Source organism: Ovis canadensis, chromosome 24 (assembly GCF_042477335.2).
Source record: "Ovis canadensis isolate MfBH-ARS-UI-01 breed Bighorn chromosome 24, ARS-UI_OviCan_v2, whole genome shotgun sequence".
Classification (NCBI taxonomy): Eukaryota; Metazoa; Chordata; class Mammalia; order Artiodactyla; family Bovidae; genus Ovis; species Ovis canadensis.
The window spans coordinates 15,642,719-15,670,503 of NC_091268.1; the positions used below are offsets into that span (position 1 = coordinate 15,642,719).

Here is a 27,785-nt window from a genome sequence, read left to right on the forward strand (position 1 = left end):
GCCTGGGTCAGACTTTACTCAAGCTGGCCCCAGAGGGTGGGGACCCTCCTCAACAGGGCCCCTGCTGCAGAAGGAGGGAGCAGGGAACCACACAGGCAGTAAGATGGCCCCAGACCTCTGGGGATCCTGGGACGAGACGCATCCTGGGGCTCCCACAAAGCGTATCCTACCCAGGAGCTGCGTGGCCAGCACGTAGCCATGGGTTCACCCACTGCCCATAGGCGGCTGTCAACAAGGCCCCAGGCTCTGTCCACGGTGCTGAGCCTGGCTGTCAGGCCCAGGTCCCCAGGAAGCTACGTCCTGTTGGCTCTTTTCTGTACCACAGCCGGCTCGGACAGCGCCTGCTGCTGAAGCTGCTCAACCAGCTCCTCCACGTAGACCTTGAACAGAGGCACAGGGTCCTGGAGGGGCAAGATGGGTCACCATAAGGCACTCTGGGGAGGCCGGGAGTCCAGCTGCTGCTGACCAAACACCAGAGGCATTGAGCATGAGAGGACTGGGCCCAGCCACAGGGTCAAGTAGGCCCACTCGCCACACACTCACCCCTAACCCGGGACAGTGCCCTGTCAGTGGGAGAGAGCCACAGGATCAGGCACCTGCCCCTGGCTTCCCTGGCTGGGCTGCAGAGAATAAAGCCAGGAGAGGGCAGCAGCTACCACGTGCTACAGACTCCTCTAAGGGACAGACAGAAAGGCCTCCGAGTGGTACTGGGCAGACCCTGGGGAATGCCAGGCAGTCAAAGCAACCAGTGGCACCAAGCATTCAGCTCTCACTGGTCTTTCCACACACTCACCTTCTCTTCCAGGAGCCTCTGCTTTTCCACGGCCTCGTCCAGCGTCAGACCAACCCACTCAGCCTCTGCCTCTGGGATGACAAACGCCTGGGCAGGCAGAGACAGGCTCTCAGTGAGGTTCAGGCAGCCAGCTGGAGGACCCACGAGGAGCAGTAAGTAAAGGCTAGAGCCCTGACCTTGTACTTGTCATAGATGGCCGCCCTCCGTTCGGGGTCGTCCGGGTGCAGCTGGGGGTCCTGACGGGCGAGCCGCAGCAGCATCCCTCGCTTCAGGTCCATCCCAAACTTGGAGCACAGGTCCTCCTTCGGGGTCTGGCAGGAGGCACCGCATGGGGCCAGGTGCTGAGGGCAGGGCCCCGCCCACCCCAACAGCTGACCCCTCCAGCTTCCTCCCCAGCAGGTGGCAGCCCCCAGGCCAGCCCAGTAGAGTACTTTAGACCAGGCAGGCATCCCTCACACCCAGGCCGGAAGAGCAGAAGGTCGAAGAGCAGAGAAGGAGGCAGCTGTGCTTCCCACGCCCACAGTAATTGACTCCCACCGGGGTGTCCAGTAAGGGACATGGTCCCCTTTACATCTCACCAGGGACCCCAGCCTGGTGCTGATCTGCTTGCCTTGAGGATGTAGAAGTCAAACCCGTAGGCCTCGTCAATGAGGTCCAGGGTGCGCATAGTCACCATCACAGTGAACCTGGTGTCCAGGATCTCACTGTAGAGCTCACGCTGGAACAGCTGTGGCTTCCACACCTTCTTCACCCTCTTGGAGAACTGCAGATGTGGGAGCCTTGGTGAGCCCTGCTGCTTCTCACCATACCCTGGAGTGCAGGGACCACCCCCACGTAGACTCTGCCCAGGGTGCTACTCTTCCTTCCAGATACAGCACACACAATTGTATCCCGTGGTTCACAGGTCATTCCAAACCAGAGACCAAGGGGCCAAGGGCAAAGAGACGCACGCCTGGGAGGCCTTAAAGACACAAAGCCTCCAACCCCAAGCTCTCCGCAGAGGCAGCACCCGCTTAGGAGCAGACTCAGGAGACCTGATCAGAGGTGAACCTTTGGCGGCAAGCTGACAGGTGACCTGAAACCTCGCCCCCAGCCCTTCTCAACACTCAGGGCTCCTCCCATCAGTACACTCGACTTGGCTGCCAGAACTGAGACAACTCCTGAGCACACCTCAGAGGGAGTTGTCTCCACCACACTGTCAGGCCCTCTCCCCGAGCGGTGGGCGCCCTTTCACTGTCAACGTTCCCCAAAAGCCCACGCGGAGCAGGGCTCCAGCGCGCCCTGCTCACCCACCTTGTCGTTGTTGACATATCTGTGACCCTTCAGCCAGCCCTCGCCGCCCCAGAGCCCCAGCTGGGACTCCGGGGGGTAGTGAACGGGAATAGCCACGTCCTCCACGCGCTCCCGCTGCCCGTTCTTGGGGTTGATCTTGAATTTGGCCCCGTGCGGCCTGAAGTGCACGGGTGTGGGCGTCCGCGCCTCCTCCAGGGAGCGCAGGTAGTGCGCGGGCAGGCGGGAACAGATGCCCTCGCGCAGCCGCAGCCGCTTCCACAGGCCGACCGGGACCTTGTGCAGAGGCATTGCGGCGAGCCTGGCGGGAGGTCGGGACCGCCGTCACGCGCGCCCGGCAGGACGCGGGCCTCGACCATACCCCCGCTCCCGCGACATTCCCGCCACCGGCTCAACCCCTCGCGTGGCTCCAACCGCAGACGCGCGATCCAGGCTCGACCCTGCGAGACCCCGAACCCAGACCTGCCGCACCGCCTACCTTACAGAACCCCGGCCTCGCCGGAACCGGAAGTCGCGCCGCGGCATCGGGCCCTCCACCAGCCGCTGACTGGCTGCAAAGGCTGTCGGTCTACCCCCTCCTCGTCCCGCCCCCTCTCCCGCCTTTAGGGACGGTAGAAAACTCCCTGCGGAGAAGGTGGCGGCTCTAGGCACCGTCGGCAAGTACGGCCCGTTTCCCAGGAGGTGGGACTTGTCAGTCTCGGTCCCACCTTCGCGCAGAAAACAATGTTAAAAACTCCTGCCTTGAAACATCATTGTAGAATATTAAATTCACCAATCACAGTAAAATCAGAGCTACATAAAAATACGTTTTAAATGTCTTGAAAAATCTTCCCCTCAAAATATTGCATATAAATATTTCCCCTTTACAAGCCAGCTCCGGTGGCCAAGTCCTGGGTTTCTGGAGGAGCGGGAAGCTTCCGGGGAGGCTGCAGCCTGAACAGGACTCAGAAAGGAAGACGCCAGGAGATGGGAGGGCCGCGTGCCCCCCACCTTGGGCTTAGCTGCTCAGCTTTCCATGGCCCCATTTGGGCCCCTCACAGACAGCAGCCCTTACTGGGCGTCCCCACAACCAGAGAAAGGCTGGGCCAGGTTTCCAGGAGTCCCCTCCTTAACTGTGCAGTTGGGTGGAAGGTGGCAACCATCCCTGCTCTCCGGGGATTACAAGGAGATGCTCCCTAGACAAGAGCCCAGAACACAGGGGCCAGTGGGACACAAGCTAGGGCAAGGTGTGCCCTGTGGGCCCAGCGTCCTGAGAGCTGCTTGGCAGTTTCCTACCCAGGAAGCTCATCTCAAAACTGAGAGCCACAGGAAGTGAAGGGGGAGGAGTGGACAGCCAGAAGCCAGCCTCCCCCATGCCACTCATGGCAGCTGGCCGAATTATGGACCCCCAGTGCCATCAGCTCCATGGTTAAGTGTGGTCACTCCTTCTCAAGGCAAGTGTGTCAGCAGGGGGTAGACCCATGCCCAAGGCAGGGTGGCATTCAAGGCACGAGGGGCCAAGAAGCCAGAGGCCCATGGGAGGCAGGTTCAGGGCCCCTCTGCCCACCTGGGTGTCTCACACCAAAGCCTCACAGGGGAACCGGGCAGTGGGGCACTCCCACTCCACATCTCCCTCCAGCCATCCCAGGCCAGGATAACCCAGAGCCTGCTCCCACATGGTACCCGTGCTTTCCAGGCAGCCTGGCCCTGGCCCTGAGGCCCCTGCAGACACCAGCTGGGGGCTGCAGGGGGACCGAGTCAGCTGGCAGCCCGCGGGCACGAGGACCTGGGGGTGCGGTCCTCCCTCCGGAGGGGGAAGCCAAAGAGTGCGCAGGGCAGTTTTATTCAGTTGGAAATGGATCTGCATAGGGTCCCACTCCCTCACCCTGCCCCTGGCTGGAGGGATCAGCAGAGCTGCAGGTGCCCCCCACGGCGGCTGTCACGTCACTGTGTATAGCTCGTCCCGGTGGTTCTTGCAGATTTCATAGCGGCAGCTGAGCTTCTGGGCACAGGCCCAGGGCTCGGCGTGCTGGTCCCTTGGCGGCAGCAAGAAGGCTGCGCTCCCTGCCAGCAGCATGTGCCAGATGCTGTGGGTGTAGTAATAGTTTTCGCTGGTCATCATGGAAACATAGATGGTGAGGGCCAGAGCAGCCATGGAGAGGCCGGGCAGGAGGTAGAAGACCCAGCGCTGCCAGGAGGGGGGGTAGCAGTGGCGCCGGCGGCCGCAGCGGTACACCTGGAGGAAACCATACGGGCACCTGCACGGGGCTGCGCTCACATCTCGGGGCGCTGCCCAGGGCTGCGAGTGTGGGCTGCTTGGACGGGTTCAAGGGGTGCCAAGCCACACTGGACCCCTGTGGCTTGCTGCTGGCAGCCCTCAGCGGGTGTGGAGAACATGGACCCAGGAACGAGAACATGGACGGAACGAGGGGCCACATTCTGTCCTCACAGGGTGAGCATGTATGGGGAGCCCACACTCTTGTACCCCAACTTCCAGGGGAGGGGGTCTGAGCAGGAACCCTGCCTGCCCCAGGTCCTTACCCACATGGTAACCATGACCACGATGGCAAAGAGGCAAGGCCCCATTGTGTTCCAGGCGGCCCTGCGGTCCAGCTGCAAGGACATGGCGAAGATCAGAGTGCCCAGGATAAAGAGGACCTGGGCGAAACAGGGATGATGGTGGGGTCATGGGAGCCCTAGGCCAGGCTGTCTTTTATGGCACAAGGTCCAGCAGGAGCAGGCGGTGTGGGCCTGCTGGTCATCCCTATGTCCCCTCATCGTCCCCAGCACTCCTGCCAGCCCCCCTGCAGAAACTGGCAGCCTGTGTCCTGCTCTGCTGGTGGGGAGGAGGTACTCCTCTCCCAGCTCCCACACTGCTGGGATCCACTGGTCCCTCAGGTCCATCCACAGGTGCATTTCTAATGCAGTTTTTGTTGTTGTTGCTCTTTTTGGCTGTGCTGCATAACTTGTGGGATCTTAGTTCCCCAACCAGGGATCAACCTGGACCCAGGGTAGTGAAAGCACAGAGTCTGAAACACTGGGCCACCAGAAAGCTCCCCACAAGGGAGTTTCTGAAGCATGGACTTGTCCAGGGCACGTATCTCCAGCAGCCAAGCCCTGAAGTGTCCTCAGTACAGGGACTCCAGGGGCAGAGCTGGCCGCTTCTCAGGGAGGTCTGGTCCAGGTCTGGGGCTCCAGGCCTCCTCTCTGGATGAGGCCTGGCTTAACCCTGCGCACCACCTCCTTTCCTGGCACCCTCCGAGCAGCCAGCACGGTCCCTTCACAGCTGGAGGCACCTCTCCCAGTAGGCGACTGGTCAGAACAAGAGGTTTCCAAGGGCAGTGGGAACCCCCTTTCTGGTGTCTCGCTTGACACGCTGTGCACAAGGGCCTCCGCTCTCCCAGGACCCAGACCCAGGCATCAAGAGGTCACTCACGTATTTCAGGGACGCCTTCAGCCGGGCCATGGAGAGGACAGTGACCCAGATGGACACTCCGGAGCCCAGAAAGTCACAGTACTGCAGCGTGTCGTAGTTGAGGATACAGAGCACAGCGCCGCCCGGCTGATCGCAGGCGTGGTAGAACTGTGGGCCGAGTGGTGAGCGACAGCCCAGCCTCCCGCCTCCCCCCAGTCCCGGGGAGCGGGCGGGCTTACCGTGGAGAAGAACATGGTGTAGGCATAGACTGAGGCCTCCACCAGAAGGCAGCGGTGCACGGAGATGGCGATAGGGGCCAGGAACAGGAGGTTGCTCAGGGTGAGCAGGAGGGTGGCTACTTTCTGCTGGGCCAGAGTCTGGGCCGTGCTGTTGTCTGTGCAGCTCCACCCACGCCAGCCTGTGGGCCAGCGCAGCACTGTGGGTGCCAAGGCCGGGCCAGTGCGGCCAGGCCAGGCAGTGGCTGCTCAGGAACCTCAGGGCCTACTCCATGCCCAGGGCCTTGAGGAGGAAACCCTTCCTCACCCCACAGCAGGAGAGGACAGGTGTGGGCAAATGGAGGCCAGTGTGGGCAGGTGTGAGCAGGGGAAACCAAAACCAGAAAGCAGTCCCATCTCCGGGGGTGCCTCTGTGAGCCCACACAGGGGTTGGGGGGCATGGCAGGCCGGGGAAGGAGGCGGTGGCCCTCACTCTTCAGGGCGCCCTCCAACCTTGGCCGAGCTGGGGTGGCTGCCAGAAAGAGGCCCGGGGCTGGGGTCCATGGATACAGGCGGAAGGCGCCTGATGGACCATCCCTACCTGCCCTGCAGCTGCAGCCCGCATACAGGTAGCCGTGTCTACGCAGCAGAAGGCACTGGCCGTAGGGTCCGCAGTCGTTCAGGCAAGGCACCAAGTACATGGTGGTCTCCACAAGGACTGAGGCCTGCACACACTCCCTGCGAGGAGGGGCCCCAGGAAGGCTGGCTGCGGAGGTCTGCTGGCCAGCCCCTCTCTGGAGCTCCCAGAGGGTCTTGGACACCTGAACTCAGAGCTGAGGCCCCCGGGCCCCAGAGGACTATAACCACAAGGGGCTCTGCAAGGCCTGGACGCCCTCTCCCTGCCCGCCTGAGCCCCCACATGCCTGGGGCTGGGACCAGCAACCTCGCTCGTGTCCTTGCTCTCAGAGCTGCCACAGGAGCAGTGGCTGGGGGGAGAGGGGAACCCCGCAGGAGGCAACTGACCCGGCACTGCTGGAGGAAGACAGGTCACCCCCAAAACTAGGAGGCAGGCAGCCCCATCCACAGGCCTGAGCACAACCACTTGGCCACCCGCCCCCAAGTTTACTCACTCAGGCCTCTCGGGGCAGAGGACCTGCAGGGAGAGGTACCAGTTGTCTGTCTCCGGGTAGGGGATGCTGAGGTTGGCCGTGGGAGACGAGGCACTCAGGGACAAGGGGTAACCCTGGAAGAAGGCTGCAGGGAGGGAGTGGGGAGGCCCGGTCAGAGGCAGCCAGATGCCCGCCGGTCCCTGGGCTGGACGCGCCTGCCAGTACCTGTGGTGCAGTTGAGCGAAGTGTTGAAGCTGAGGAAGGGCGAGCCGGCGGTCACACAGGCCACCACCGAAGTGTTGTTGGCAATCACAGTCTGGAAGGGAGGCCGAACAGGGTCAGTCCCCAGCCTCCACCTCACGCTCACCTCTGGTGCTAAGTGCTATTCTCTGTGGCTCCCACTGGCTTAGGGCCCACCAGGACCACCCGGTCCAGGCCAAGGGCCCCAGCCTCAGCTCCTTGCCCCCATGAAGCCCCAGGCCTGCCAACAGGGACCTGCTGCCCCTGGGACAGGCCTCCTGTTTCTCAGTTGGCACCTATGCCGGCCCGATGCCCTGCCAGGCTCACTGTTGCCAGAAAAGCCACCCCGACCCAATCTCCATGGCAAAGTGGGCACAGGAAGGCCTCAGCAGTCCTTGCACCCCAGGAAGGTCTGAGCCCTAGGCCCTGGGTCCCAATCCCGACCCGACCTCGAGGACCAGGGTACCTGGTTGATGCTCACGGAGATGCTGAGGGAGCCCCCACTGTCCATGCCCGTGTTGAGGTGCAGCTGCATCACCGAGGGCATGTCCGACTGCACAAGCACCGAGACCCTGTCCAGGGGCCGGAAGCGCACGGACACCACATCCATGTCTTCCCGCAGGATGGGGAAGCTCCTGAAGCAGAAGGGGCCACTGCCCGCCTTGCCACTCTGGTCCAGGTCGTGGGTGTTGGGGCTCGGGAGCGGCGTGCCCGTGGAGGTGTTGCTGCTTTGGTCTGAGCTGTTCAGAAGGTGCTGGAGGTTCACAGTCCACGGTCTGCAGGCTGTCAGGACCCCAAGGGGCTCAGTGGGGGCAGGCCTGGTGGTGGAGGGGGCAGAGCCACTTCCCCCACAGCTCACCTGTGAGGGCAACCACAGCACTAAACGTCACCGACGCGCGGGGCCCCGCCAGGCTCTTGGCCGTCACTTGCATCCACCGTTCCCAGGGTGGCGAGGGCAGCAGCAGGCGGCAGGCCGTGGTCGGGTCGCTGCAAGTGAGCACCTTCTGGAAGTTTCCCGGCAGGGTGGCCGAGCCCACGGTGAGGTGCACAGGGCAGCCCAGGCTCCCATTGGACACACAGCCCTGCAGTTCCAGCCGCAGCTCCTGGGTGTGCTTGGGGACGAAGACTCTGCAGCCAAGGGGACACGGCCTCACTTGGGCTCTGCAGCTCCAGCCCGCCCCCCGAACCCAAGCTTAAATTCCAGGGTGGGGGCCAAGACCTAGACCTCCCACCTTTTCACCTGCCCTGAGGACAGCAGGGCTGCCCACTCCAGCAAGCCTGCACTTACTTGAGGTAGCTGGGCTGGGAGAGGAGGACTAGTGGGAGGGGCACGTCAGGCTTCAGGATGGACATCTCAACCACTCTCACGACCAGCATGTCCGGCTGGAAGATGTAGGCACAGGTGGGAATAAAGTCCTGAGGAGAGAGCAGGGACAGGGAAAGAAGGTGGGGGAGGGCCGGCCCGGAGGGGCGAGGCTGGCCTGGAGGGGCGGGGCTGGACCTAGGGGGCGTGACTGGACCAGAGCGGGCAGGATTGGAGCAGATGGGGCGAGACTGGCCCAGAGGGGGCGGGGTTGGAGCAGATGGGGCGGGGCTGGCCCAGAGGGGGCGGGGTTGGAGCAGATGGGGCGGGGCTGGCCCAGAGGAGCAGGGATGGACCGAGGGGGCAGGGTTGGAGCAGATGGGGAAGGGCTGGCCCAGAGAGGAGGGGATGGACTGAGTGGGAATGACTGGTCCAGAGCGGACGGGGCTGGCCCAGAGAGGGGGCAGGGCTGGGCAGCAGAGCCCTGAGCAACGTCGGCCCTAAGGAGGTGAATAGCAGGGACCAGTCATTTGTGCACTGGGCGGTGCTGTCCCTCATCCCCAGAGGGAGTGTCCTTACCTTCACCTCAATCTTATGGGAGGAGGGGGGCAGGTGGGCGGCCACAAACCAGTCCCCAGGTGCTGGGTAGGAGACATTGAAAGAGGCGTTGTCCTGCAGCATCTTGAGGAGGAAGGAGGGCTGCACGGAGGTATTGTTGGCGAAGCTGGTGCCCAGTGGGTTGATCACAGGAGGGGCGCCATAGCGGAAGTACCTGGAGGCAGAGAGAGCAGGGGGGTCTCAGGTGTGGCCCTCGGCGGCTCCAGCAGCAGGCCGCGAGCAGGCTGGCACCTACACGGTGGTCTCCACGTTGCTGCAGGCGGGGCCGCTGCCCGGGGTGACCTGCAGCAGCCAGTGCAGCAGCACCGTGTCCGGGGGCACACGGAAGTGGAAGAGCCGGGCGCTGCCGTACCAGTTGTAGAAGGCCAGCTTCTGCGGGGCCTGGGAGAACTGCTCGGACACCAGCCTGGAGTCTGCAGAGAAGGCACCGTCAGGCGGCCAGGGAGCCTGGGAGCCCTCCCCGGGGGACAAGATGGAGAAAGGTGGAGGGCGGAGGCCCTTCTGCCTGGCCTGGCCTCAGAGAAGCAGTCAGGGGAGCCATGGAGCCCCTGGGATGCCTGGCACACCAACCCCGACCTGGGAAAAGTCACTGCTGCCCTCGAGCCCCTGGTGAAGGCCGGGGGTCAGAAGCTTTCACTCAGGAATCACGTTCTCACCCACGTCTGCACATCCATCTTCCTAACCCCTGCAGCACTGCCAGCAACCTCCAGCTCACAGGCTCAGTCCCCCAGATCTCTGCATCTCACCCACCAGGCACCCCAATCAACAAGTCCCACAGGCCCCAACACCAATCAAATGTTGGGTCAACATGAGGTCAAGCACCTCAGACCTCAGAAGCAGGAAGAGCCCCCCTCAGAGGGCTGTTCCTCTCCACACTGCTCACCGCCCCCGGCCGCCCCCCCCCCCGCACCCCCCCCCCCCCCCGCAGCCCTGGCACAGCTGGGACTGAGGGATGGAGGGTGAAAGGCACAGGAAGAAGTCAAGGTGGGAGCCCCATCCCTCCTCCCATCTGCCCTGGGCACTGGAGGCCGGGACACACCCCTATCTCCACTGAGTCTCCCCAGGGCTAGGATCTCTGGTCCTGGTTGCAGTGGACAGGGCAGGGCAACCAGGTCCGGAGGCTGGCTGCCCGCTCAGGCCATGATTTGGGGTACAGGAAGAGCCGCTGTCCCCCCTCACCCAGACAGGAGGCGAGCAGAGAACCTGTGTGTGTGTTGCAGGGGGTTGGGGGGAGCACCTAGGCTGGAGCGGCTGCTTCAGTGGGCACAAGCCCCTGCAGAGTGGCACAGGGACAAAGCAGGGGTTGGCAGCACACAGGCTAGCTCCCACCCCGGAGCTCCCCAGCCCTGGCAGTGTCTCCCAGCCCCTCACCTCCATGGCTCCTCTCCCCAACACCCTCTGCAAGTTGTCACCCGAGGCCCCTCCTGTCACACCAGCCTTTCCAAACCAGCTCTAAAGGTCTCTGGAGACCCAACCCTGGATTAGCAACCCTCCTAGGAGAGTGCACTAACCAGTACAACCTCGTGTCTGGGGCCCACGGCATAACCACCTGCCCCACGAGTGGGTAAGAATGCTCTTGGGCCTGCCAAGAACAGGCACGCCTCGGTGCTCTGTGTCTAGAGGTGACTAAGGAGGTGCCTGGGCTACTCAGCAGGAAGCACTGCCCCACTGCCAGCTCAGGTCTTGTTCCGGAGTGACCTTGACCGTCCCTTCCCCTCTCTGGGCCCAGCTTCCTGAGTTGGCTGAGTAGAACAGCACCTCCCTTCAGCTGCCCCTCCCTCCATGGTTAATGGATGTTAAAGTGCTTCGGAAAGAAATACACTGTGAACACAGCAGGGTGGGGCCACCCTCTCCTCCCCCTGCCCCACTAGGACGGTAGCAACCCACACGATCCCAGCAGTAAGCCCGGGGCCCCTCCAGGTGGGCCAGGTGAGCAGGTGAGGGAACCAGGTGAGCAGCTGGCTGTCTTGCCAGCCTCCTGACTCCCATGGAAGCACCTTGAAAAGAGATAACAGGCCACTTGCAAAGCCATCTGAGCTCCCAGGAGCCCAGTATGGGGGGCTGGGCAGGGGTAGGCAACACACAGCACAAGCACCCAGCTTTCCAGGTATCTGCTGGTCACCAGGTTCCAACTGCCGGCTGTGGCCTGAGTGCTAAGAGACTAGGAGCCACTGAACTAATATAAACTTTTTCCTGAGGCTGCTGCACCATCCCCCCACTGCCACCACCATGGGCTCACAGGGCCTTAGAGAAACAGTCAGCCAGCTGCCGAGCACCCAGCTGCTCGATATGGCCAGGCAGGGGAGGCCAGGCTGTGGCGTGCAGGCCCCTGGCCTGAGAGGGGCTGGGTCCTCTGGCTCCCCCACCAGCCCTGGACACCTGCAATTCAGTGGTGGTTGTAAAGTCTCCTCAGGGTGCACAAGAGATAAGACCTCCCACTCCCAGGCCACCCAGCCCCTCCATCCCATCCCCAGCCCTGCACCCCGACCTCCCTGCCCAAGAAGCCCACTCCATTTTCTTGGTGAGTGTACCAGGTCATTCACACATCCGAGCCAGACGTGGAAGTCGCATTTCCAGTATCAGGAAGCACCAGCCACAGGCACACTTGCTCTATCACAACCCCCTCCAAGGACACAGGGTTGGGGGTGGGAGAAAGAAAGTCCCTGAGCCTGTCTGGGGACCCTAGTAAGGGGATCCTCTCGTACATCCTCCAAACCAGCATAGGCACCCAGTGCAGAGACCCTGCCCACCCAGAGACCCCAGATGCCAGGATCACACAGAAAGCAGGATCCGTTCAGCAGGCCCGGGAGGGGAGCGCCGCCCCAGGTTTTCCATCTCCCTACCGATGACTCTTTACCCAGCCCTGATGCGGGAGAAGGAAGAAAAGGAGAAAGTAGGGATGGCAGTCCCCGGCGGAGTGCTTTCATCAGGGGCCAGCCTTGGGGAAACTGCCTTTCCCTTCAAGCTAAGCCAGGCTCAGAAACCAGAGGCACAGCCCTCAGAGAAACAGGAGCTTGGAGGAGCAAGATCTCAGAGGAGGGCGGGGATGGGCTGGGAGCCAGCCCCATGCTGTGCTGGATAAGCTGCCTACTGCCTCCTGGGGCATCTGGGCCCTCCCAGGCCAGCCAGCAGGCCATCAGAGAGCCCAAGGCCACAGAAGTCAGGGAGTTTACTCAGCAACCCCAGGCGCCCAGCAGCACCTTCTGATCTAGCCACCCCCTTGAGCCTTTGTCACTGGGAGCCGAAGTTCCCAAACAGCAAAGAGGTGCCCATTTCTCTGAACCACTCTGGCCTATGAGCGTCCTGGGGACAACGAGCAAGGCCAGCTGTTGAAAGTGACTGCACTGGGGTAGTGGTCACTGCAGGAGAGGCGAAGCCATGACACGCACTTGGCTGTGACCCCAGGATCTAAGCAACTTCCTCCAACTCTGCCCCTCTCCCAGACCAGATGGCATCCTGGAACCCCACTGCCCAAGGTTTCCTCCTAGGAACTCGCACTCCCACCGCAGCCTTTGGAGTCCCAGGAGAGTCCCCCCTGGGCCGCTCAACCTCACCCCGGTGCCCGAAGGTCCTACCCGGCCAGAACGCGTTGGGAGGAGGGGGAGGAGGAAGGAAGCGAGAGCTTGCTCCAAGGGGACAGTCTGGCCGAACCTGGCCCTGGGCACAGAGGAGGGGGAGAGGGCGTCCTTTCTATCCGATCGCTCTCACACTCGGCGCCCTCCAAGGGGGCGCCCTGAGCCCCCAACACGGCGTGGGGACTTGAGGCCTACGTCCCTGCCAGGTGAGCGCACAGGTGTCCCCAGGTGAGTCACAATCCCAGACCCGCCCCCCCACCGGCCTCTTCCCCCCCACCCCGCGCCCCGGCCCGCGCCCCGGGGATGGGGCCCGCGGGTCCGCGCTCGCTTACCGCTCTTTCTGCCGTCGCCAGCGGCGGCAGGCGGGGACCGAGAGAGCAGCAGCAGCAGCAGCAGCGACATCGCCACCGCCACCGCCGCGCCCCCGGTCCCAGTCCCAGCCCCGCGCATGGCTCCGCGCTCGGCCAGGCGCTACCCGGCCCGCGCACCGGGCCGCCCGCCCCCGCCGCCGCCCGGGCAGCCACCGCCGCCACTGCGGCCCCCGCCGCTGCCTCTGCCCAAGGCTCCCATCCTCCGGGCAGGTCCCGGCCACCGGCGCCCCGGGCACTTCCGCCTGTGAGGCCCCGCCCCGCCGGAGCCCGGACGGAGACGGGCTCTGGGTGCAGAGCTGCGCGGGGGGCGCGCGTGGAAGGCGATCGGAAGGAGGATGCGGGACAGAGGGGCGACGCGGGGCGGTGACGTGGGGCGAGGGAGGGTGACACGAGGCGGGGTGCGACGCGGGGCTGGGGGCGTCCCGTGGGCCAAGAGGGCGCGCTGGGAAAACAGGTCAGAGGTGGGTCAGGAGTGAGCGGGAACGCGGGTCCTCCTCTGCGCGCAGAGTAGCGGAGGCGGGGCAGCGTGCGGTGCAGGGTCGCGGGACACGGGGGGCGGAGTGGGGGCAGAAGGTGGCCCCGGACCTAGAGGACCGCGGGGGTCTTGGTTCTGAGGCAGAAATGGTGCTGCGTGGCTTGGAATGCGCAGGAGATTCGGGGCGGCCGCAGAGCGCCCCACATGTGTCTGGGGGCACCCGGGTCGCTGCGTGACTGGTTGGGCGCGGCGGGAGGACCGGCCCGCCGGCGGCCGCTCCCGCCTCCCGGATCTGGACTCCCCGGCGGGCCTCCCGGCGCGCCACACCACAAAGGCGCTAGGAGTGTGGGTGAAAAACACTTTCATGGAAAGATGAAGAGGCTCCTACACATATTTTGTACACTGTGAAGGTGGCGATTCGCGTCGGTGGTGCGAGTCACTCCTCGCCCTTGACCCCGGGGTCTGTTCCGACAGATTAAAGATTTCAGCATGAAGAGGAAACGGTGAAGGGACTCCAGAGAACTTAAGGAAACTTTTAGCGTTTAGGGGAAGCGAAGAATTTTCTAAATATGACCCAGGAGACTAAAGGCAAGACTGAGAAATTCAGCTCAGCGCAAAACTGCAACAAACTCAAAAAAGGAAGCCTCAAACTGGAGGACTCTTGGACTTGCATCACAAGGAGAGCTTCCTGAGATTACTGACAATAAAGAGTTCCTACAGATAAATAAGAAACACCGACCAGGAAACCACCGATACCAATAAGGAAATACCAATAAGGAAACCACTGGAGAAGATTCCTGCAAAGGATATGCAAATTTCCCTCCTTAGAGAAATGCAAAATGAAAAGCACCTGGAGGGCTTTTTTCTTTGACCTAACAGATCTGCAAGAAGCTGATTGTGGCTCCCAAACTTTCCTAGGTTTGCTGAGCCTCTGGGAGACTCACCCTGCCACTGCTGTGCATTTTCCCTGCAGAGATGGTCGCGGAAGCATGAGCTTGCATGAGTTGCAGCCTGTGCCCAGATACCTGTCATGAGAGAAAGGGGCATTTGAATCATGGGTACCCAGATGGAGATTCAAATGCTGTGACGGTATAAACACTGATCCAGTGGGCTGAAAATCCAGAAGCTCTGTGTACTGGTTGGAATGGTCTAGCAGGAGGACCGTTAGCAGAAAAAAGGAAAGGGCAGAATAATGTGTTCAGAAAGCTCCACTTTTTGTAGGAAAAAAAAAAAAATTGCATGTCTCAAAGGTGGAGAATGCCTAGAAGCATTCAGCAGTTGGTGCAGGAAGGGAAGCTAGTGGCTGAGGACTGGGAGGAGGGGTTCCATCTGTTTGAATTTTTTGAATTTCAGTGTATATGTGTCTCTGTGTTTGTGGATTTACCAGTCTGGAGGGAGGAGAAGCTGACCCCTGGAGCCCAGTGCCACTGGAGGCTGGGGGGAAGGGAGGGATGAGGTAAGGTGAGGGGGGAGGAGAAAGCCCCAGGTGTGAACTCTTATTTATTCCTCTGGAATCTGGGCAGGGCCTCTTCACCCAGGGCTGCTGGGGGCTCCCAGGTCCTCAATTCAAAGAGACAGACCAATTAAGAATTTTGCTGAGCTTCGATTTTAGTGCACTGTACTGACCCAGATCATGCAGGGACAGCAGCTGTGCTTAGCACTGAGCCCCGAGGACTGTACCATCTGAGACCGATTCCTGCCCCAGGCTGGGCTCAGCGGCGCCCCCAGCCCTACCCGCTCTGAGGGTTATCTCAGTGAGACTCCAGCACCAAGCTCCCCAACAGGCAGGAGGGGACGTGTCTGTGCTTCGTCTGAGGCGGGGAGCTGCGGGGCTGGGGAACTTGCAGATGGACCAGAATCACAGATCTCTGCTGAGTAACACGAGTCTTTAGAATAAAAACGGCCCACCTGGGGGCCTCACTTGAAGATGGCAACAGGCCCTGTGGTAGGAGGTTTCTGTATCCTACCTCACAGTACATGGAAAATTCGAGGTTATCAACTGTCAAGAATGAAACAATAAAAATATTAAAAAGAACCTAGAACACGTCCCTTAGAATACAGGTATGGGAAAGCCTTTCTTAAGCAAGACAACGAACTGGGGAACATGAAGAAAAGGTTACTTATTTGACTACACTAAAAAATGTTGAGTGGAACTTCGCTGGTAGTTCAGTGGGTAAGACTCTGCCTGCCAGTGCAGGGCTCACAGGTTCCATCCCCGGTCCAGGGAGATCACACATGCTGTGGAGCGACTACTGAAGCCCACGTAACCTAGAGCAACAGGAGAAGCCCAAGGCCGTGCTCCGCGACAGAGAGGAGCCGCCCTGCTTGCTGCAACTGGAGAAAGCCCCTGTGCAGCAACAACAGCCGGCACAGCCAAAAAATTAAAAAACAGATTCATTTAAAAAACATTATGTAGTTGTAAAATGGGTAAAAGGAAAAAGGATCCACGTCATCAAGCCAAGTGGAAGGAATCACGTGCTGTGCAAGTGATAGAATGTGAACCCACCTGAAATAGAAAGGGAATTCACACACTTAAAATACTGTAGCCACGCGTTCTGGGAAACAAATTCACTCAGAAGGACAATGCAGACAGTGGAGTGCAGTTTATTACACCGGCGGGCCCAAGGCAGAGTCTCCTCTTAGCCAAGGACCCCAACCAGTTTTTGTGAAACCCTTGTATACCCTAAGTGTACTTGCTCAAATCCACCTCCTCAAATTCCTTGAAACTAGTCTGGACAAGGAAATAGATACGATCAAAGTTAACCCATGATTCTTGTGTCACAAGACTAAATAAACAGTGGATATTTATCAATAGGCCTGTGGTCATATCCCAATAAACATAATAGAATTTACCACTTTGTTCTGTTGCAGAGATAATTAGCATATTCTTTCAGGCAACGGGGAGTCCAAGTACAAGTCCTGAGGCTCTTTTATCTGGGGTCTGGTTTTCCATTGATATCCACTTCTGTAGACCCCGGGCACAAAGTTCAGAGTCCACTGGGAAAGTGAACGTGCGTGTAGCCTAAAGTTCGAAGCCTGGCCCAAGATGGTGTCCATCTCTGTCTGTTTCCTCCTTCAAAAAGAGCCCAGAAGGAAAGAAGACACTGGAAACACCCCGCACCCTGGCAATCAACGGGAGACGACCAGAAAGACGCAGCTGGTCCACTAGCAGGCAAACGGACCACAAGGGAAGACAAGACACCCTGTCCCCTCTCGGGCGAGGGAGCAGGCACTTACCCTCTGTGGCTGCACTGTGAGCTGCTCCTGAAGGTATCGGCGGCAACACTGAAATGTCCTGGAAATGGGGACCCGTGCTTACAGGGGTGCTGGTGAAGGAGGAAACGGACAGAACAGGCTCCATCTTGAAAGCAGGACTCCCTCATGGGTCGGACTGTGGACTTTGAGCTCTATGCCCAGTATCTATGGAAATGAGATACCAACTGGAAAACCAGACCCCCCAGATGGAAGAACCCTAGGACTCGTACCTAGACTCTCCATTGCCTAAAAGAATACCCTAATTATCTGTGTAACCAAATAGAATCATAAATTCTATTATGCTTATTGGGATATGATCACAGACCTATTGATTACTGTCCACTGTTAACTACCTAGGCTTAAGGCATATGAGTCACCGGTTAACTTTGACTGTATCTTTCCTTTGTTCAGACTAGTTTCAGGGAATTTGGGGAGGTGGGTTTGGGCACGTACACTTAGGGTATATAAGGTTTTCACAAAAACTGGTCAGGGTTCTTGGCTAAGAGGAGACTACCTTGGGCCCGCCGGTGTAATAAACTGCACTCCACTATCTGCATTGTCCTTCTGAGTGAGTTTGTTTCCTGAAACGCTTGGCAACACTGGCCACACAGGTGTCTATGATTGTGGACCCTTGGGGCTCTGTGAGGGGACGGTGCATAGACAAGGACCTGGACATCTCAGGAATTTTCACACAGTTTTCCCACAGATGGGTTTTCCTGCACGGGCTTACTGCAGTTGCGGAGTCTGGGCTTAGTGGCTCCACAGCCTGTGGGATCTTCCCAGACCAGGGATGGAAACTGCATCCCCTGCATCGCTTTTATGGACCGAGTTGCTGGATACAGCCCATTTCCAGGCTGGGACACCCTCAGAGGCCCTCGCTGGCTCCATGAGGTGGACTGAGTGGACGGCTGCCCGCCCGCCCGCCCAGGGAAAGACGTATTTCCCACAAAGGAGAGAAGACGGTGCCCGCCCCTCCTGAAGCCCCCCGCCTGTCTCATCTCTTGGGTCTCCCCTCCGTCCTTCCTCCCCACTTAGCCCAGGCCAGCAGTGCCGCCATCCTGGGCCCAGTGCCAGCGCCAGCCGGCCTCTCTCCCACGGCTGCCCTTCCAGTTGAGGTCGGCGCTCAGCCCTGCGCACACTGGGAAAGGCTGGGGCCCTCAGTACCCCCGCCCCCTGCTCCCCCACCACCCCCAGTTCAGCCCAGGCTCCTCCTGTGTGCCAGGCCCAGGCTGGAAACAGTCCCGTGCTCTACAGACCGGGTGTCCTGTCAGCTCAGCCCACTGCAGGCTTCCTCAGGCAGGGAGCGGAGTGTCCCCATGTGGGCGGGGTTGGGATGCGAGCGGTTTCTCTTTCTCTTCCTCCCCGTGCCCCCACGTGTCAGCATGACCTAGACCGGGGCACCCAGACACGCAGGGCCAAGAGGAATAGCTTCCCCAGAACTTTGGGGAACAAATAGAGTTTCTGCATCTTTATTTTACTGAGACAAAGTTTTTCTTAACTCCAACTACCATCTATTATTATCATTTCATAAAGGATCATTTTCCCATCAAAACTTTTAGGAGGCTCATATACTTAAAATTATACTTAAATGCAAGTTATTTTTCCTAGAGTGCAGCATGTAGTTCTCCTGTGTCCCCATTTTATCTGGTTAATGATTGCTCCCTGTCTTGGGTGCTGGGCACTGAGGAACCAGGAGGTGAAGGGCACAGGAGCTGCTCTCAGAGCTCTTGGCATGCACTGAGCCGGGGACACGGTCCAGCGGCAATGGGGCATGATGACCTTGGTGAATCCTGCCCCCCTTCCAGCGGAGAGTGACAGAGGGTGACAAGGGCAGAAGATGGTTGCCAGGACAGGAGGCTCTAGTGTCAGCTCTGGTTGCAGGCTCCCCCTTGGCACCCCCCACCAGCTTCCCTGGGGTGGCAAAATAGGGGTAAGCCTCCTGGGACCCCTGCTCCTAGAATAAGCCATCCACCCTGGCTCCCCTGGCAGTGATCCAAGGAGGAATGAGAAGTCTAACAGGCTTAAAGGGGGAATTCCAAGAGGACAGAAGAGAATGAGACAGGAAAAAACATGAAATCTGGTGAAAGACGTTAATTTACAGATTCAAGCAGATCAGTGTGTCCTAAGAAGAATGTGTAAAAGAAAATCACAGCCAAACACATCCCAGTCAACTCCTGAAAACCAAACACAAAGAGAAAATATTGAAAGCACCCAGAGAAAAATGACATTCAAGGGAATAACATTTCAAACAATGAATGACTTCTCAGAAACAATGGAGCAGATAGAATGGGGGAGGGAGAAAATAGACCTACATGGTTGCAAAATGCCTGCATCTTACATGAAATGGCACAATATAAATTCTAAATAGTCTGTGACATGTTAAGAATGTAATTAACAATCCCTAGAGCAACCAATGGAGAAGGAAATGGCAACCCACTCCAGCATTCTTGCCTGCAGAATCCCAGGGACAGGGGAGCCTGGTGGGCTGCCATCTATGGAGTTGCACAGAGTCAGGAACAAGCGAGGCGATTTAGCAGCAGCAGCAGCAGCAGAGCAACTCATATAAAATAATGCTGAGCTATAGCCCCAGGTCGGGGCTTCCCAGATGGTTCAGTGGTAAAGAAATTGCCTGCAATACAGGGGGCACGAGAAATGGGGTGGGGGTGTCTATCCCTGGCTGGGAAGACCCTCTGGAGAAGGTTATGGCAACCCACTCCAGTATTCTTGCCTGGAAAATCCCATGGACTGAGGCGCCCCACGCAGTCACAAAGAATCAGACATGGCTCAGCATGCACATATACCCCCAGGTCAAGGAATACCTAAAAAGCCAATAAATACATTAAATGATATTTTAAAATATTAATTTAATCCAAAAAGGTCAGCAAAGGAGAAAGAGACTATACATCAGAGGGGGCAAACACAAAACAAATAGTAAAATAGGAGATCTGACTCACCACATCAATGTCCCTGTGTGTGTGTGTTTGTGCTCAGCCATGTCTGACTCCTTGCAACTCTTTGGGGTAGGATTTGCTTCTAAACTTGCATCCATGGCTGTGGCCTCAGGTCCACACTGGTTGTTGGCCAGAGACACGTGTTCCTCATCCCATGGGGCAGCAAGTGAGGGGGAAGGGGAGGTGAGGTCGCCTTGACGATTGATGACCAGACCCTCTCCTGCTGTTTCCTCCTTGTCACTGGGTGCAGTCCACACTTCAAGGGCAAGGGAGGGGGTTATAGGAGGGTGGGCTGAGCAGTTGACTGTTGTTGACTTATAAAAGTTCTTTGTAAATTCTGATCAGATATATGAGTTGCAAATATTTTCTCAACTCTGTAGTTTGTCTTTTCCCTTTCTTGACAGTTCCATGCTGTTCACCTAACTGTGTTTGATCAGTTGAGAGTCTCACCAGCAGTGAGGAGTCTCAATGGGCTGCTGCTGCTGCTAAGTCGCATCAGTCGTGTCCAACTCTGTGTGACCCCATAGACGGCAGCCCACCAGGCTCCCCCGTCCCTGGGATTCTCCAGGCAAGAACACTGGAGTGGGTTGCCATTTCCTTCTCCGATGCATGAAAGTGAAAAGTGAAAGTGAAGTTGCTCAGTCGTGTCCGACTCTTAGCGACCCCATGGACTGCAGCCTACCAGGCTCCTCCATCCATGGGATCTTCCAGGCAAGAGTACTGGAGTGGGGTGCCATTGCCTTCTCAATGGGCTACACTATCACTAAATATTTGGAATTTTCAGACTTGGAGATTTGTGCCATCTTCATTTGCGTTTCTCTGATTACTCCTGAGGCTGATCACTTTTGCACTGTTTACTGGGTGTTTGGAATTCCTCTTTGGGGAAATGAATCTTCAACTATTTGCTGTGCTTCTTGGGTCACTGGTCTTTTACTCACTGATCTCTGGTCATGGAACCCTAGATTTGCATGGTTTTTAGGTGACGGAAACATTCTTTCCTGTCCTGTGACTTGTCTTTTTCTTTCTTCATGGTCTATGTGTGTGTGTGTGCGTGTACTTTAAAAAAAAATTTATTTTATTTATTTTGGCTGTGCCAGGTCTTAGTTGCGGCACGCAGGATCTTCAGTCTTTATTGTGGCATGTGAACCCTTAGTTGCAGCATGGGGGATCTAAGTCCCTGATCAGGGAATGAACTCATGCCCTCTGCACTGGGGGCATATAGTCTCAGTCACTGGAACATCAAGGAAGTCCTTGTGTGTGTGTGTATTTAACAGATCTTATTTCTGAGAAGTTTTCGATTCACAGCAAAATTAAGCAGAATGTACAGTTTGCAAACAGCCCTTGCTCCCAAACATGCACAACCTCCCCCACCATCAGCATCCCCACCAGACCATGTGGCACGGTAGCTACAGCTGATGAATCTACACCATGAGTCATCCACAGTCCACGGCTATATTAGGCTTCCGTCTTGGTGGTGCACTTCTGGGAAGTTTGGACAAATGACAAATAAAGAATCTGCCCACAATGCAGGAGTTCGATCCCTGGGTCAGGAAGATCCCCTGGAGAAGGGAATGGCAACCCACTCCCATATTCTTGCCTGGAGAATCCCTGGAACAGAGTAGCCTGGTGGGCTACAGTCCATAGAGTCACAAAGAGTCAGACATGACTGAGTGACGAACACACACATACGGTAATGACATGTATCTATCATTATAGCGTCATTCAGGGTGGTCTCATTGCCTTGAAAATCCTCTGTGCCCTGACTCTTCATCCTTTCCAGCTCCTAAGCCCTGGCAACCAGGAGTTCTCGTTCATTGCAATGCAGTGGCTTCCCTTGTTGCAGAGTGCGGGCTCCAGGGCGCACACTCTGAGATGTGGTGTGTGGGCTTAGCTGCTCCGCAGCATGTGGAACCTTCCTGCATCAGGGGTTGAATCTGTGTCCCCTGCATTGACAGGGCAGGTGGATTCTTAACCACTGGACCACCAGGGAAGTCCTGACTTGCCGTTTTTAGAGTATACGAAATCAAAAGGGGAATCAGACAGTACTGAAAGGGACTTCAAGGCAAGCGAGACACAGGCTCAACTGCCGGCCCAGGATGATCCCACATGCCTCAGAGCGACTAAGCCCATGGGCCACAACTACCAAGCCCAAGACCTAGAGCCTGTTACTGCAACAAAGAGGGGCTCCTATCTGCTGCAGCTAGAGAAAACTGGGAGAAACATCAACAGCCTCAGATACGCTGCTGATACCAGTCTAATGGAAGAAAGCAAGGAGGAACTAAAGACCCTCTTGATGAGGGTGAAAGAGGAGAGTGAAAAAGTTGGCTTAAAACACAACATTAAAGAAACTAAAATAACGGAATCTGGGACCATAACTTCATGGCAAACAGAAGGGGGAAAGTGAAAGCAGTGACAAATTTTATTCTCCTGGGCTCCAAAACCACTGCAGACGGTGACTGCAGCCATGAAATTAAAAGATGCTTGCTTCTTGGAAGGAAAACTATGACAAACCTAGACATTATATTAAAAAGCAGAGATATCACTTTGCCAACAAAGTCCGTATAGTCAAAGCTACGGTTTTTCCAGTAGTCATGTATGGGTGTGAGAGTTGGACCATAAAGAAGGCTGAGTGCTAAGGAAGTATCAGGCCACCTGATGTGAAGAGCTGACTCAGTGGCAAAGACCCTGATTCTGGGAAAGAGTGAAGGCAAAAGGAGAAGGGGGCAGCAGAGGATGAGATGGTTAGATAGCATCACTGACTTAATGGACACGAATCTGAGCAAACTCCAAGAGATAGTGGAGAGAGGAGCCTGGCGTGCTGCAGTCCATAGGGTTGCAAAGAGTTAACACAACTTCCTGACAGAAAAACAAGAGAAAGCCTGCAGGCAGCAATGAAGACCCAGTGCAGGAAAAAAACCCAAAAAATCCACCTTGCAATGCAGGGTATGTGGGTTGAATCCCTGTTCAGGGAAGTAAGATCCCACAGCCGGGGGGGTCTAAGCCCGTGTGCCGCAAATGACAGAGCCCATGGGGTCTGAAGCCCATGCCACAACTAGAGAGAAGCCCACAACAAAGATCACAAGTGTGCAACTAAGACCCAACACAGTAAGAAATCAATCAATTAAAAAAAAAAAAAAAAAGAGGGACTTCCCTGGTGGTCCAAAGACTAAGACTCTGCACTCCCAATGTAGGGGCCCTGGGTTCAATCCTTGGTCAGGAAACTAGATTCCACACGCTGCAACTAAAGATCCCGCATGCCATAACTAAGAGCCAGCACAGCCAAATTAAAAAATAATATAGGTAAATATTAAAGAAAATACTTTTGAGATTGAAAGAAAATGAAGACGTACAAAAACAAATGGAATACAGTTAATACAGTGTTTAGAAGGAAATTTATAGCTGTTAAGTGTCCATACTAAGAAAGAAAAAAGATTTCAAAACAATCATGTCCCATGTTAAGAGAGTGGAAAAAGCGGGTCTCTTGTATTCAGTGTTTTACTGGAGATCCTGGCTGTGGTCACCATGTTTCTCCCCTCCGGAGTTTCCAGCCAGAGCAATTCATTAATAAAATGAAACAAAAGGCATCTAAATTGGGGAACCTTGCGTATACAAAATCCTGAAAAATCCAGTAAGCAACTATTAGAAATAATAAATGAATTCAGCAAAGTTTCTGGGTACAAGATCTACATACAACACTCAACTGTACTTTTACACCCTTGGAATCAACAATTGAAAATGAAACTAAGTAAAAAACTCCATCCACACAACACACAGAAATATATATGGGGACTTCCACGGCAGTCCAGTGGTTGAGACTCTGCACTTTCAATGCCAGGGGCCTAGGTTTAATCCCTGGGGTAGAAACTAAGATCCCACACACAGCAGTGGTGTGATCAAATAAACAAATATCACAGCTTAAAAGACAAAATTTAAAGTATGTATATTTTTTAAAAAACTCACTACGTTAGATCCCGTGGATCTCAAAATTCAAATAGTAAGCTGCCACCTTTTAACCTGAACTGTAGTATAAATGAGAATATCTGTGATTTCTGTTTATGATCAATTCACAAGCATCGCAAGGTGTTTCAGTGAAGCTAAACTCCTCCCTTTCCAGGCCAGTTGAGAATAAAGGTGGGATTTTTCCCCATCCAAATGCCTGGATGCCCTGCCGAACCTTGCCTGACCGTGCAGGTCCATCCTCCCAGCTCAGGGTATCATTTCAGAGGGAGACCCAGACCCAGGTGGGAGCATCCGCGCCCCCGCACCCCCTCAGCCCAGAAGCCGGCCCTGCTTCCAGGACAGGGGTGCAGGCCAAAACAGGCGCAGGAGGACCTGCATGAACTCAACATGATGCTTAAGGACTGCGTTGATATAAAGACGAACACGATCCGTGCTAGGTTCATCACCATTATTCTTTTTTTCTTCTGATTTTAACAGAAATTGACACTAGACACTTCCCAAGTCCACTCGAGTGACACAGCTTCTGGGGGGAAGTGCGGGGGTGTGCGGAGTGCGGGGTGCAGGGGGGGAGGGGGAGGAGCCCTGGCGCAGAAGCCTGGGGCCGCTGGCCCTCCCTCGACTCCTTCCCCTCCCTCTCCTTCCCCCAACCCGCCTCCCTCTCTCCCTCCACCCCTGCGGCCTCCTCCCGCCTCCCTCCTTCCACCCTTTCCCCCAGTTTCTTTCTCTCCCGCCTCCCCCGCCCTCCGCCCCTCCCCCTCTTCCCAGGACCCTCTCCCCCGCGCGCTCAGCCGGCGCCGGCGGCTGGGAGTCATGCGCGGCCTCTCCGGGCTCGCAGGGCTGCGGGGGCTGCTGTGCGGCGCGCGGGCCCTGGGCCCCAGCCTGCTCGCGCGCTCCTGCTCGGGTGAGTCCGCCCGCCTGGCGGCCACGTGCGGGGTGGGGCGGGTCGAGGGGCCGCCGGCCTTTGCTGACGCACGTGCGGCCTCGGCGCGGGGGCCGAAGGCCGGGGAGCAGGCGGGCTGGAGAGTCGCGCCCCTGGGGTTCCTGCCCCGCGGGGCTCCAGCGCTCACCGCCGCCGTCACCGCTCACTCCCAGCCAGGCCCCCACGGCCCCACTCACCTCACCTTGCTCGGGGCAGGGGGTCCGAGGGCTCCGGAGCAGGAGGAAACCAGAAGCCTGCTTTGTCCTGGCTGGGATCCCAGCGGGCCCAGGGCTCCTGCGTGGGGGGGCTCATTCTCAGCAAACGAACACTCCTATCCTGAGGCGTCTTTCCTCCTGGCATATCCCTGCCTGGAGCCTTGAAGGTATCCGGGGGGTCGTCCGCCCTAGCAGCTGGCCCTCGGACGCTTCCAGAGTCCTGGCGTTGCAATGCTGGCAAGGGTAAATTGCCATCTTCCGAGGCAGGAGCCAGCTGGCAGTAGGCCAGGCTGGACAGCAGGGCCCCTAGGGACTGGGCTTTGGGGGAGCGAATAAGGGTGGGGCTCTTCCTGCAGTGCAAGGCATTGAAGGTACCTGGTGGGCACCCCTGGTCCTCAAGCCCTCCTGGGGCTGGGAAGGCAGATGCAGATGCCCCCAGGGACACTGGCTCTTCTGGACCTGGCAGCTCATCTCTTCTCCAGTTCTCTCCTCCCTCTCTGCAGGACTTAGCCACCAATCCAGGGTCTGGGCCCTTTTCCAGAGTACACTTGACCCTAGACCCAATGCCAAGGGTCAGCCTAACTCTGGAAGTGTTAGGCGGTAGGAGGGTGATGACACTGGGGGTCTCTCTGGCAGCGTCACCCCCGGAGGAGGAGGGCTGGGGCAGTGTTGACTTTAGGACACTAGGTTTCAAGTGTCCTTCCTGCCTTGAAACCCCAACAACAGCCTGGCCAAGGAAGGTGTCAGAGGAGGAGCCCTCCTGTCTCCCTGGCTGCAGACAGGGACCCCTCCCCCTTTCTCAGTCCGCAAGTCCCTCTCTCTCCCTGTGACCCACCTAGTGGGAAAGTGCTTTTCACTCTCCCTGGTCCCTGCCGTTATTTCACCTCAGACCCAGAAAATGGACGCTGGGTCCCTCGTGATGTGGCAGTTTGGGGGTGCAGACAGTGTCTACGCTGGCTCCCCGAAGTACAGGCGTGAACATCAGGACTTGTATTTTCTTGCCAGTGTGGCATCTCAAGGGCACCAGCTCCATCATGGGCAGCTGCTCCCAGTGCCTGCCTGGGTGGGGCCATGCCCCCTGTGACAGGCTGAAGTCCCCAGGGGCCCACCATGCTGGACAGTCCTGGCTGTGGGCACCATACTTTTCCCCTCCAGGACTGCTCTGGTTGAGGCAAACTCTGTAGTCTAGGGGACACCTGGGTCCTGGCAGGGAACCCAGGTCCAGGAGACATGAAAGGTGAGGCCGTGGCAGCCCCGAGCCCCCCTCTTCTACAGGAGGACCCTCCTGGACCCGGGAGCGGACGCTGGTTGCGGTGAAGCCAGACGGAGTACAGCGGCGGCTAGTCGGGGACGTGATCCAGCGCTTTGAGAGGAGGGGCTTCAAGCTGGTGGGGATGAAGATGCTGCAGGTACCAGGGCTTTCCGCCTGTGGGTGAGGGGACTGGGGTGGGGGCTGTTTTCAGCCCTGCATCAGGACAGCCTCCTTGCGCTGGCAGTAGAAGGGGAGGGGCGGGAAGTGCCTGCCCTGTGCTCCTGTAGCTGGAGCACCAGGCCTTGTCAGTGTCGTCTGCCGAGGGCCCTGAGGTCAGGACGCCACAACCACTGCCCTGGTGCCCGGTGGGGCTCCCTCTCACACATTCCCTCAATGCACCAGGCCCCAGAGAGGATCCTTGCTGAGCACTACCATGATCTGCAGAGGAAGCCCTTCTACCCAGCCCTCATCAGCTACATGAGTTCCGGCCCTGTGGTGGCCATGGTATGGCGGGGCCGTGGCGGTGGGAGGGCGGAGGGCCCTGGGTTGAGCCCTGGGTGACCCCCGCCTCTCCCCACCTCCTCTATCTCCCTGCTGCAGGTCTGGGAAGGCCCCAATGTGGTCTGCACCTCGAGGGCCATGATAGGCCACACTAACTCCGCCAAGGCTGCCCCTGGCACCATCCGGGGAGACTTCAGCACCCACGTCAGCAGGTAACACACTCAGCCACTTGGAACTGAGGCCCAGTGCCCTCGGGGCTCAGGGTGGCAGCCTGTGCCCAAGGCAGATCCACCGGGCTTGGGTGTCTTGCTCAGGGGAGAGCGAAGCCAGAAAACTTGATGGTAGCATGTCAAACCTGACGTTGGCTAGTGCAGTATTTTTCAAAAACCTTTTCATGTACACAGGAGATGATAAAGCATTCTTTGTGTTGTGTCTGTGCTCTGCCGTCACGGTCTGTCACCTGACTTTACCTCCAGACACCCCAGGGGTTGGCCCGGGACAGATGCCGAGGTCAGGCTGGAACCGTTTTCCAGCTCCTCTGTTCTTCCTTGCCCCTCTGCACCATCACCCACCTACCCCCCTAGACAGTCGGGGATCGGCAGACTGTGCCTAGGACCCCTGAGGTGCATGCTGAAGCCTGTGCCCTACCTCTGCCACTTGGCACAGGAATGTCATCCATGCCAGCGACTCCGTGGAGAGGGCCCAGAGAGAGATCCAGCTGTGGTTCCAGAGCAGTGAGCTGGTGGACTGGGCAGATGGCCACCTCAGCAGCATCTATGCAGCCTGAGCACGCAGGCGCCTGCGGTCACCCCGGCATCCACTCAGGACCAGCTACCTCTGTCAACAAGAACTTGAGCTCACACCCATGCTCTGCCCATCTGTCCCAGACCACCTCCCTGTCCAGCTTCTGCCCCACTCCAGCGCCAGAATGGGTTGAGCCACAAACTTTATGTGCCTTTTATTAAGCCAGCAAGGGACTGGACCAAGTCCTTTCTGAACCAAAGTGCCAGACAAGCTTTGGGGTCCAAAAGCTGGTAGTGTGACCGTCCTTTCCCCAAAGTGGGGACATTAAAATTCACTGTGCTGTGTGTGGGAGTGGAGTGCTCATTATGGCCCCTGCCATCTCTGAGGTGGCAATGAGGCCTTATTCAAAGTTGTAAGCAGCTTGAAAGTAGAAATGAAGCTTACCATCTCACATACCAGGAGATCAAGAACTTTGTTGAATGTATGAGATAGGCAGAAGTCCAGAAGCCTCCAGCCTGTATGTAACCTGGGAGCTCCAAGTTGAGCCACAGAGCTTGTGCTGTCCCTCAAGGAGGAGCCCTAGGCAGTTGTGAACAGTAGCAGGA

At 57.8% G+C, this 27,785-nt stretch overlaps 3 protein-coding genes across 19 annotated transcripts; 1 reads left to right on the top strand and 2 right to left on the bottom strand.

Annotated features, from left to right (window-relative positions):
- MRPL28 (mitochondrial ribosomal protein L28) lies at positions 1–3,913 on the bottom strand. 2 transcript variants are annotated; one of them, XM_069569472.1, is made up of 6 exons: positions 2,562–3,913; positions 2,087–2,384; positions 1,404–1,556; positions 970–1,104; positions 794–880; positions 1–401 (listed from the first exon to the last, which is right to left on the bottom strand). In XM_069569472.1, the coding sequence occupies exons 1-6, from the start codon at positions 2,606–2,608 to the stop codon at positions 294–296; spliced, it is 828 nt and encodes a 275-aa protein (XP_069425573.1). In that variant the 5' UTR covers positions 2,609–3,913; the 3' UTR covers positions 1–293. The 2 variants fall into 2 exon arrangements, with proteins under 2 accessions (XP_069425573.1, XP_069425574.1); XM_069569473.1 differs by lacking the exon at positions 1,404–1,556 and having other exon boundaries at positions 2,562–3,125.
- Positions 3,890–25,168, bottom strand: PGAP6 (post-GPI attachment to proteins 6). 14 transcript variants are annotated; one of them, XM_069569460.1, is made up of 15 exons: positions 24,666–25,144; positions 16,621–16,803; positions 14,328–14,408; positions 9,198–9,375; positions 8,924–9,116; positions 8,330–8,424; positions 7,901–8,169; positions 7,508–7,824; positions 7,027–7,117; positions 6,823–6,946; positions 6,294–6,430; positions 5,717–5,895; positions 5,499–5,645; positions 4,604–4,720; positions 3,890–4,298 (listed from the first exon to the last, which is right to left on the bottom strand). In XM_069569460.1, the coding sequence occupies exons 2-15, from the start codon at positions 16,742–16,744 to the stop codon at positions 4,002–4,004; spliced, it is 2,349 nt and encodes a 782-aa protein (XP_069425561.1). In that variant the 5' UTR covers positions 16,745–16,803; positions 24,666–25,144; the 3' UTR covers positions 3,890–4,001. The 14 variants fall into 14 exon arrangements, with proteins under 14 accessions (XP_069425561.1, XP_069425559.1, XP_069425562.1 ...); XM_069569458.1 differs by having other exon boundaries at positions 8,330–8,457; XM_069569461.1 differs by having other exon boundaries at positions 24,671–25,138.
- NME4 (NME/NM23 nucleoside diphosphate kinase 4) lies at positions 24,115–27,524 on the top strand. Of its 3 annotated transcripts, none has more exons than XM_069569474.1 (5): positions 24,115–24,450; positions 25,959–26,092; positions 26,338–26,439; positions 26,536–26,648; positions 27,103–27,524. In XM_069569474.1, the coding sequence occupies exons 1-5, from the start codon at positions 24,360–24,362 to the stop codon at positions 27,221–27,223; spliced, it is 561 nt and encodes a 186-aa protein (XP_069425575.1). In that variant the 5' UTR covers positions 24,115–24,359; the 3' UTR covers positions 27,224–27,524. The 3 variants fall into 3 exon arrangements, with proteins under 3 accessions (XP_069425575.1, XP_069425576.1, XP_069425577.1); XM_069569475.1 differs by having other exon boundaries at positions 24,137–24,926; XM_069569476.1 differs by lacking the exon at positions 24,115–24,450 and adding an exon at positions 24,480–24,850.
- The last annotated feature ends 261 nt before the right edge of the window (positions 27,525–27,785 follow it).

Excerpts from the sequence above, each read along its gene's own strand:
- MRPL28 (XM_069569472.1), bottom strand. The coding sequence starts at position 2,608 with ATGCCGCGGCGCGACTTCCGGTTCCGGCGAGGCCGGGGTTCTGTAAG. Across the intron at positions 881-969 it reads CCATCTATGACAAGTACAAG|GCGTTTGTCATCCCAGAGGC; the intron begins GTCAGGGCTCTA and ends CTGCCTGCCCAG. Across the intron at positions 402-793 it reads AGAGGCTCCTGGAAGAGAAG|GACCCTGTGCCTCTGTTCAA; the intron begins GTGAGTGTGTGG and ends TTGCCCCTCCAG.
- PGAP6 (XM_069569458.1), bottom strand. The coding sequence starts at position 16,744 with ATGGAGCCTGTTCTGTCCGTTTCCTCCTTCACCAGCACCCCTGTAAGC. Across the intron at positions 5,896-6,293 it reads GGGCTGCAGCTGCAGGGCAG|GCTGGCGTGGGTGGAGCTGC; the intron begins GTAGGGATGGTC and ends GCTGGCCCACAG. Across the intron at positions 5,646-5,716 it reads ACACCATGTTCTTCTCCACG|TTCTACCACGCCTGCGATCA; the intron begins GTAAGCCCGCCC and ends CTCGGCCCACAG.
- NME4 (XM_069569474.1), top strand. The coding sequence starts at position 24,360 with ATGCGCGGCCTCTCCGGGCTCGCAGGGCTGCGGGGGCTGCTGTGCGGC. Across the intron at positions 26,093-26,337 it reads TGGGGATGAAGATGCTGCAG|GCCCCAGAGAGGATCCTTGC; the intron begins GTACCAGGGCTT and ends TCAATGCACCAG. Across the intron at positions 26,649-27,102 it reads TTCAGCACCCACGTCAGCAG|GAATGTCATCCATGCCAGCG; the intron begins GTAACACACTCA and ends CACTTGGCACAG.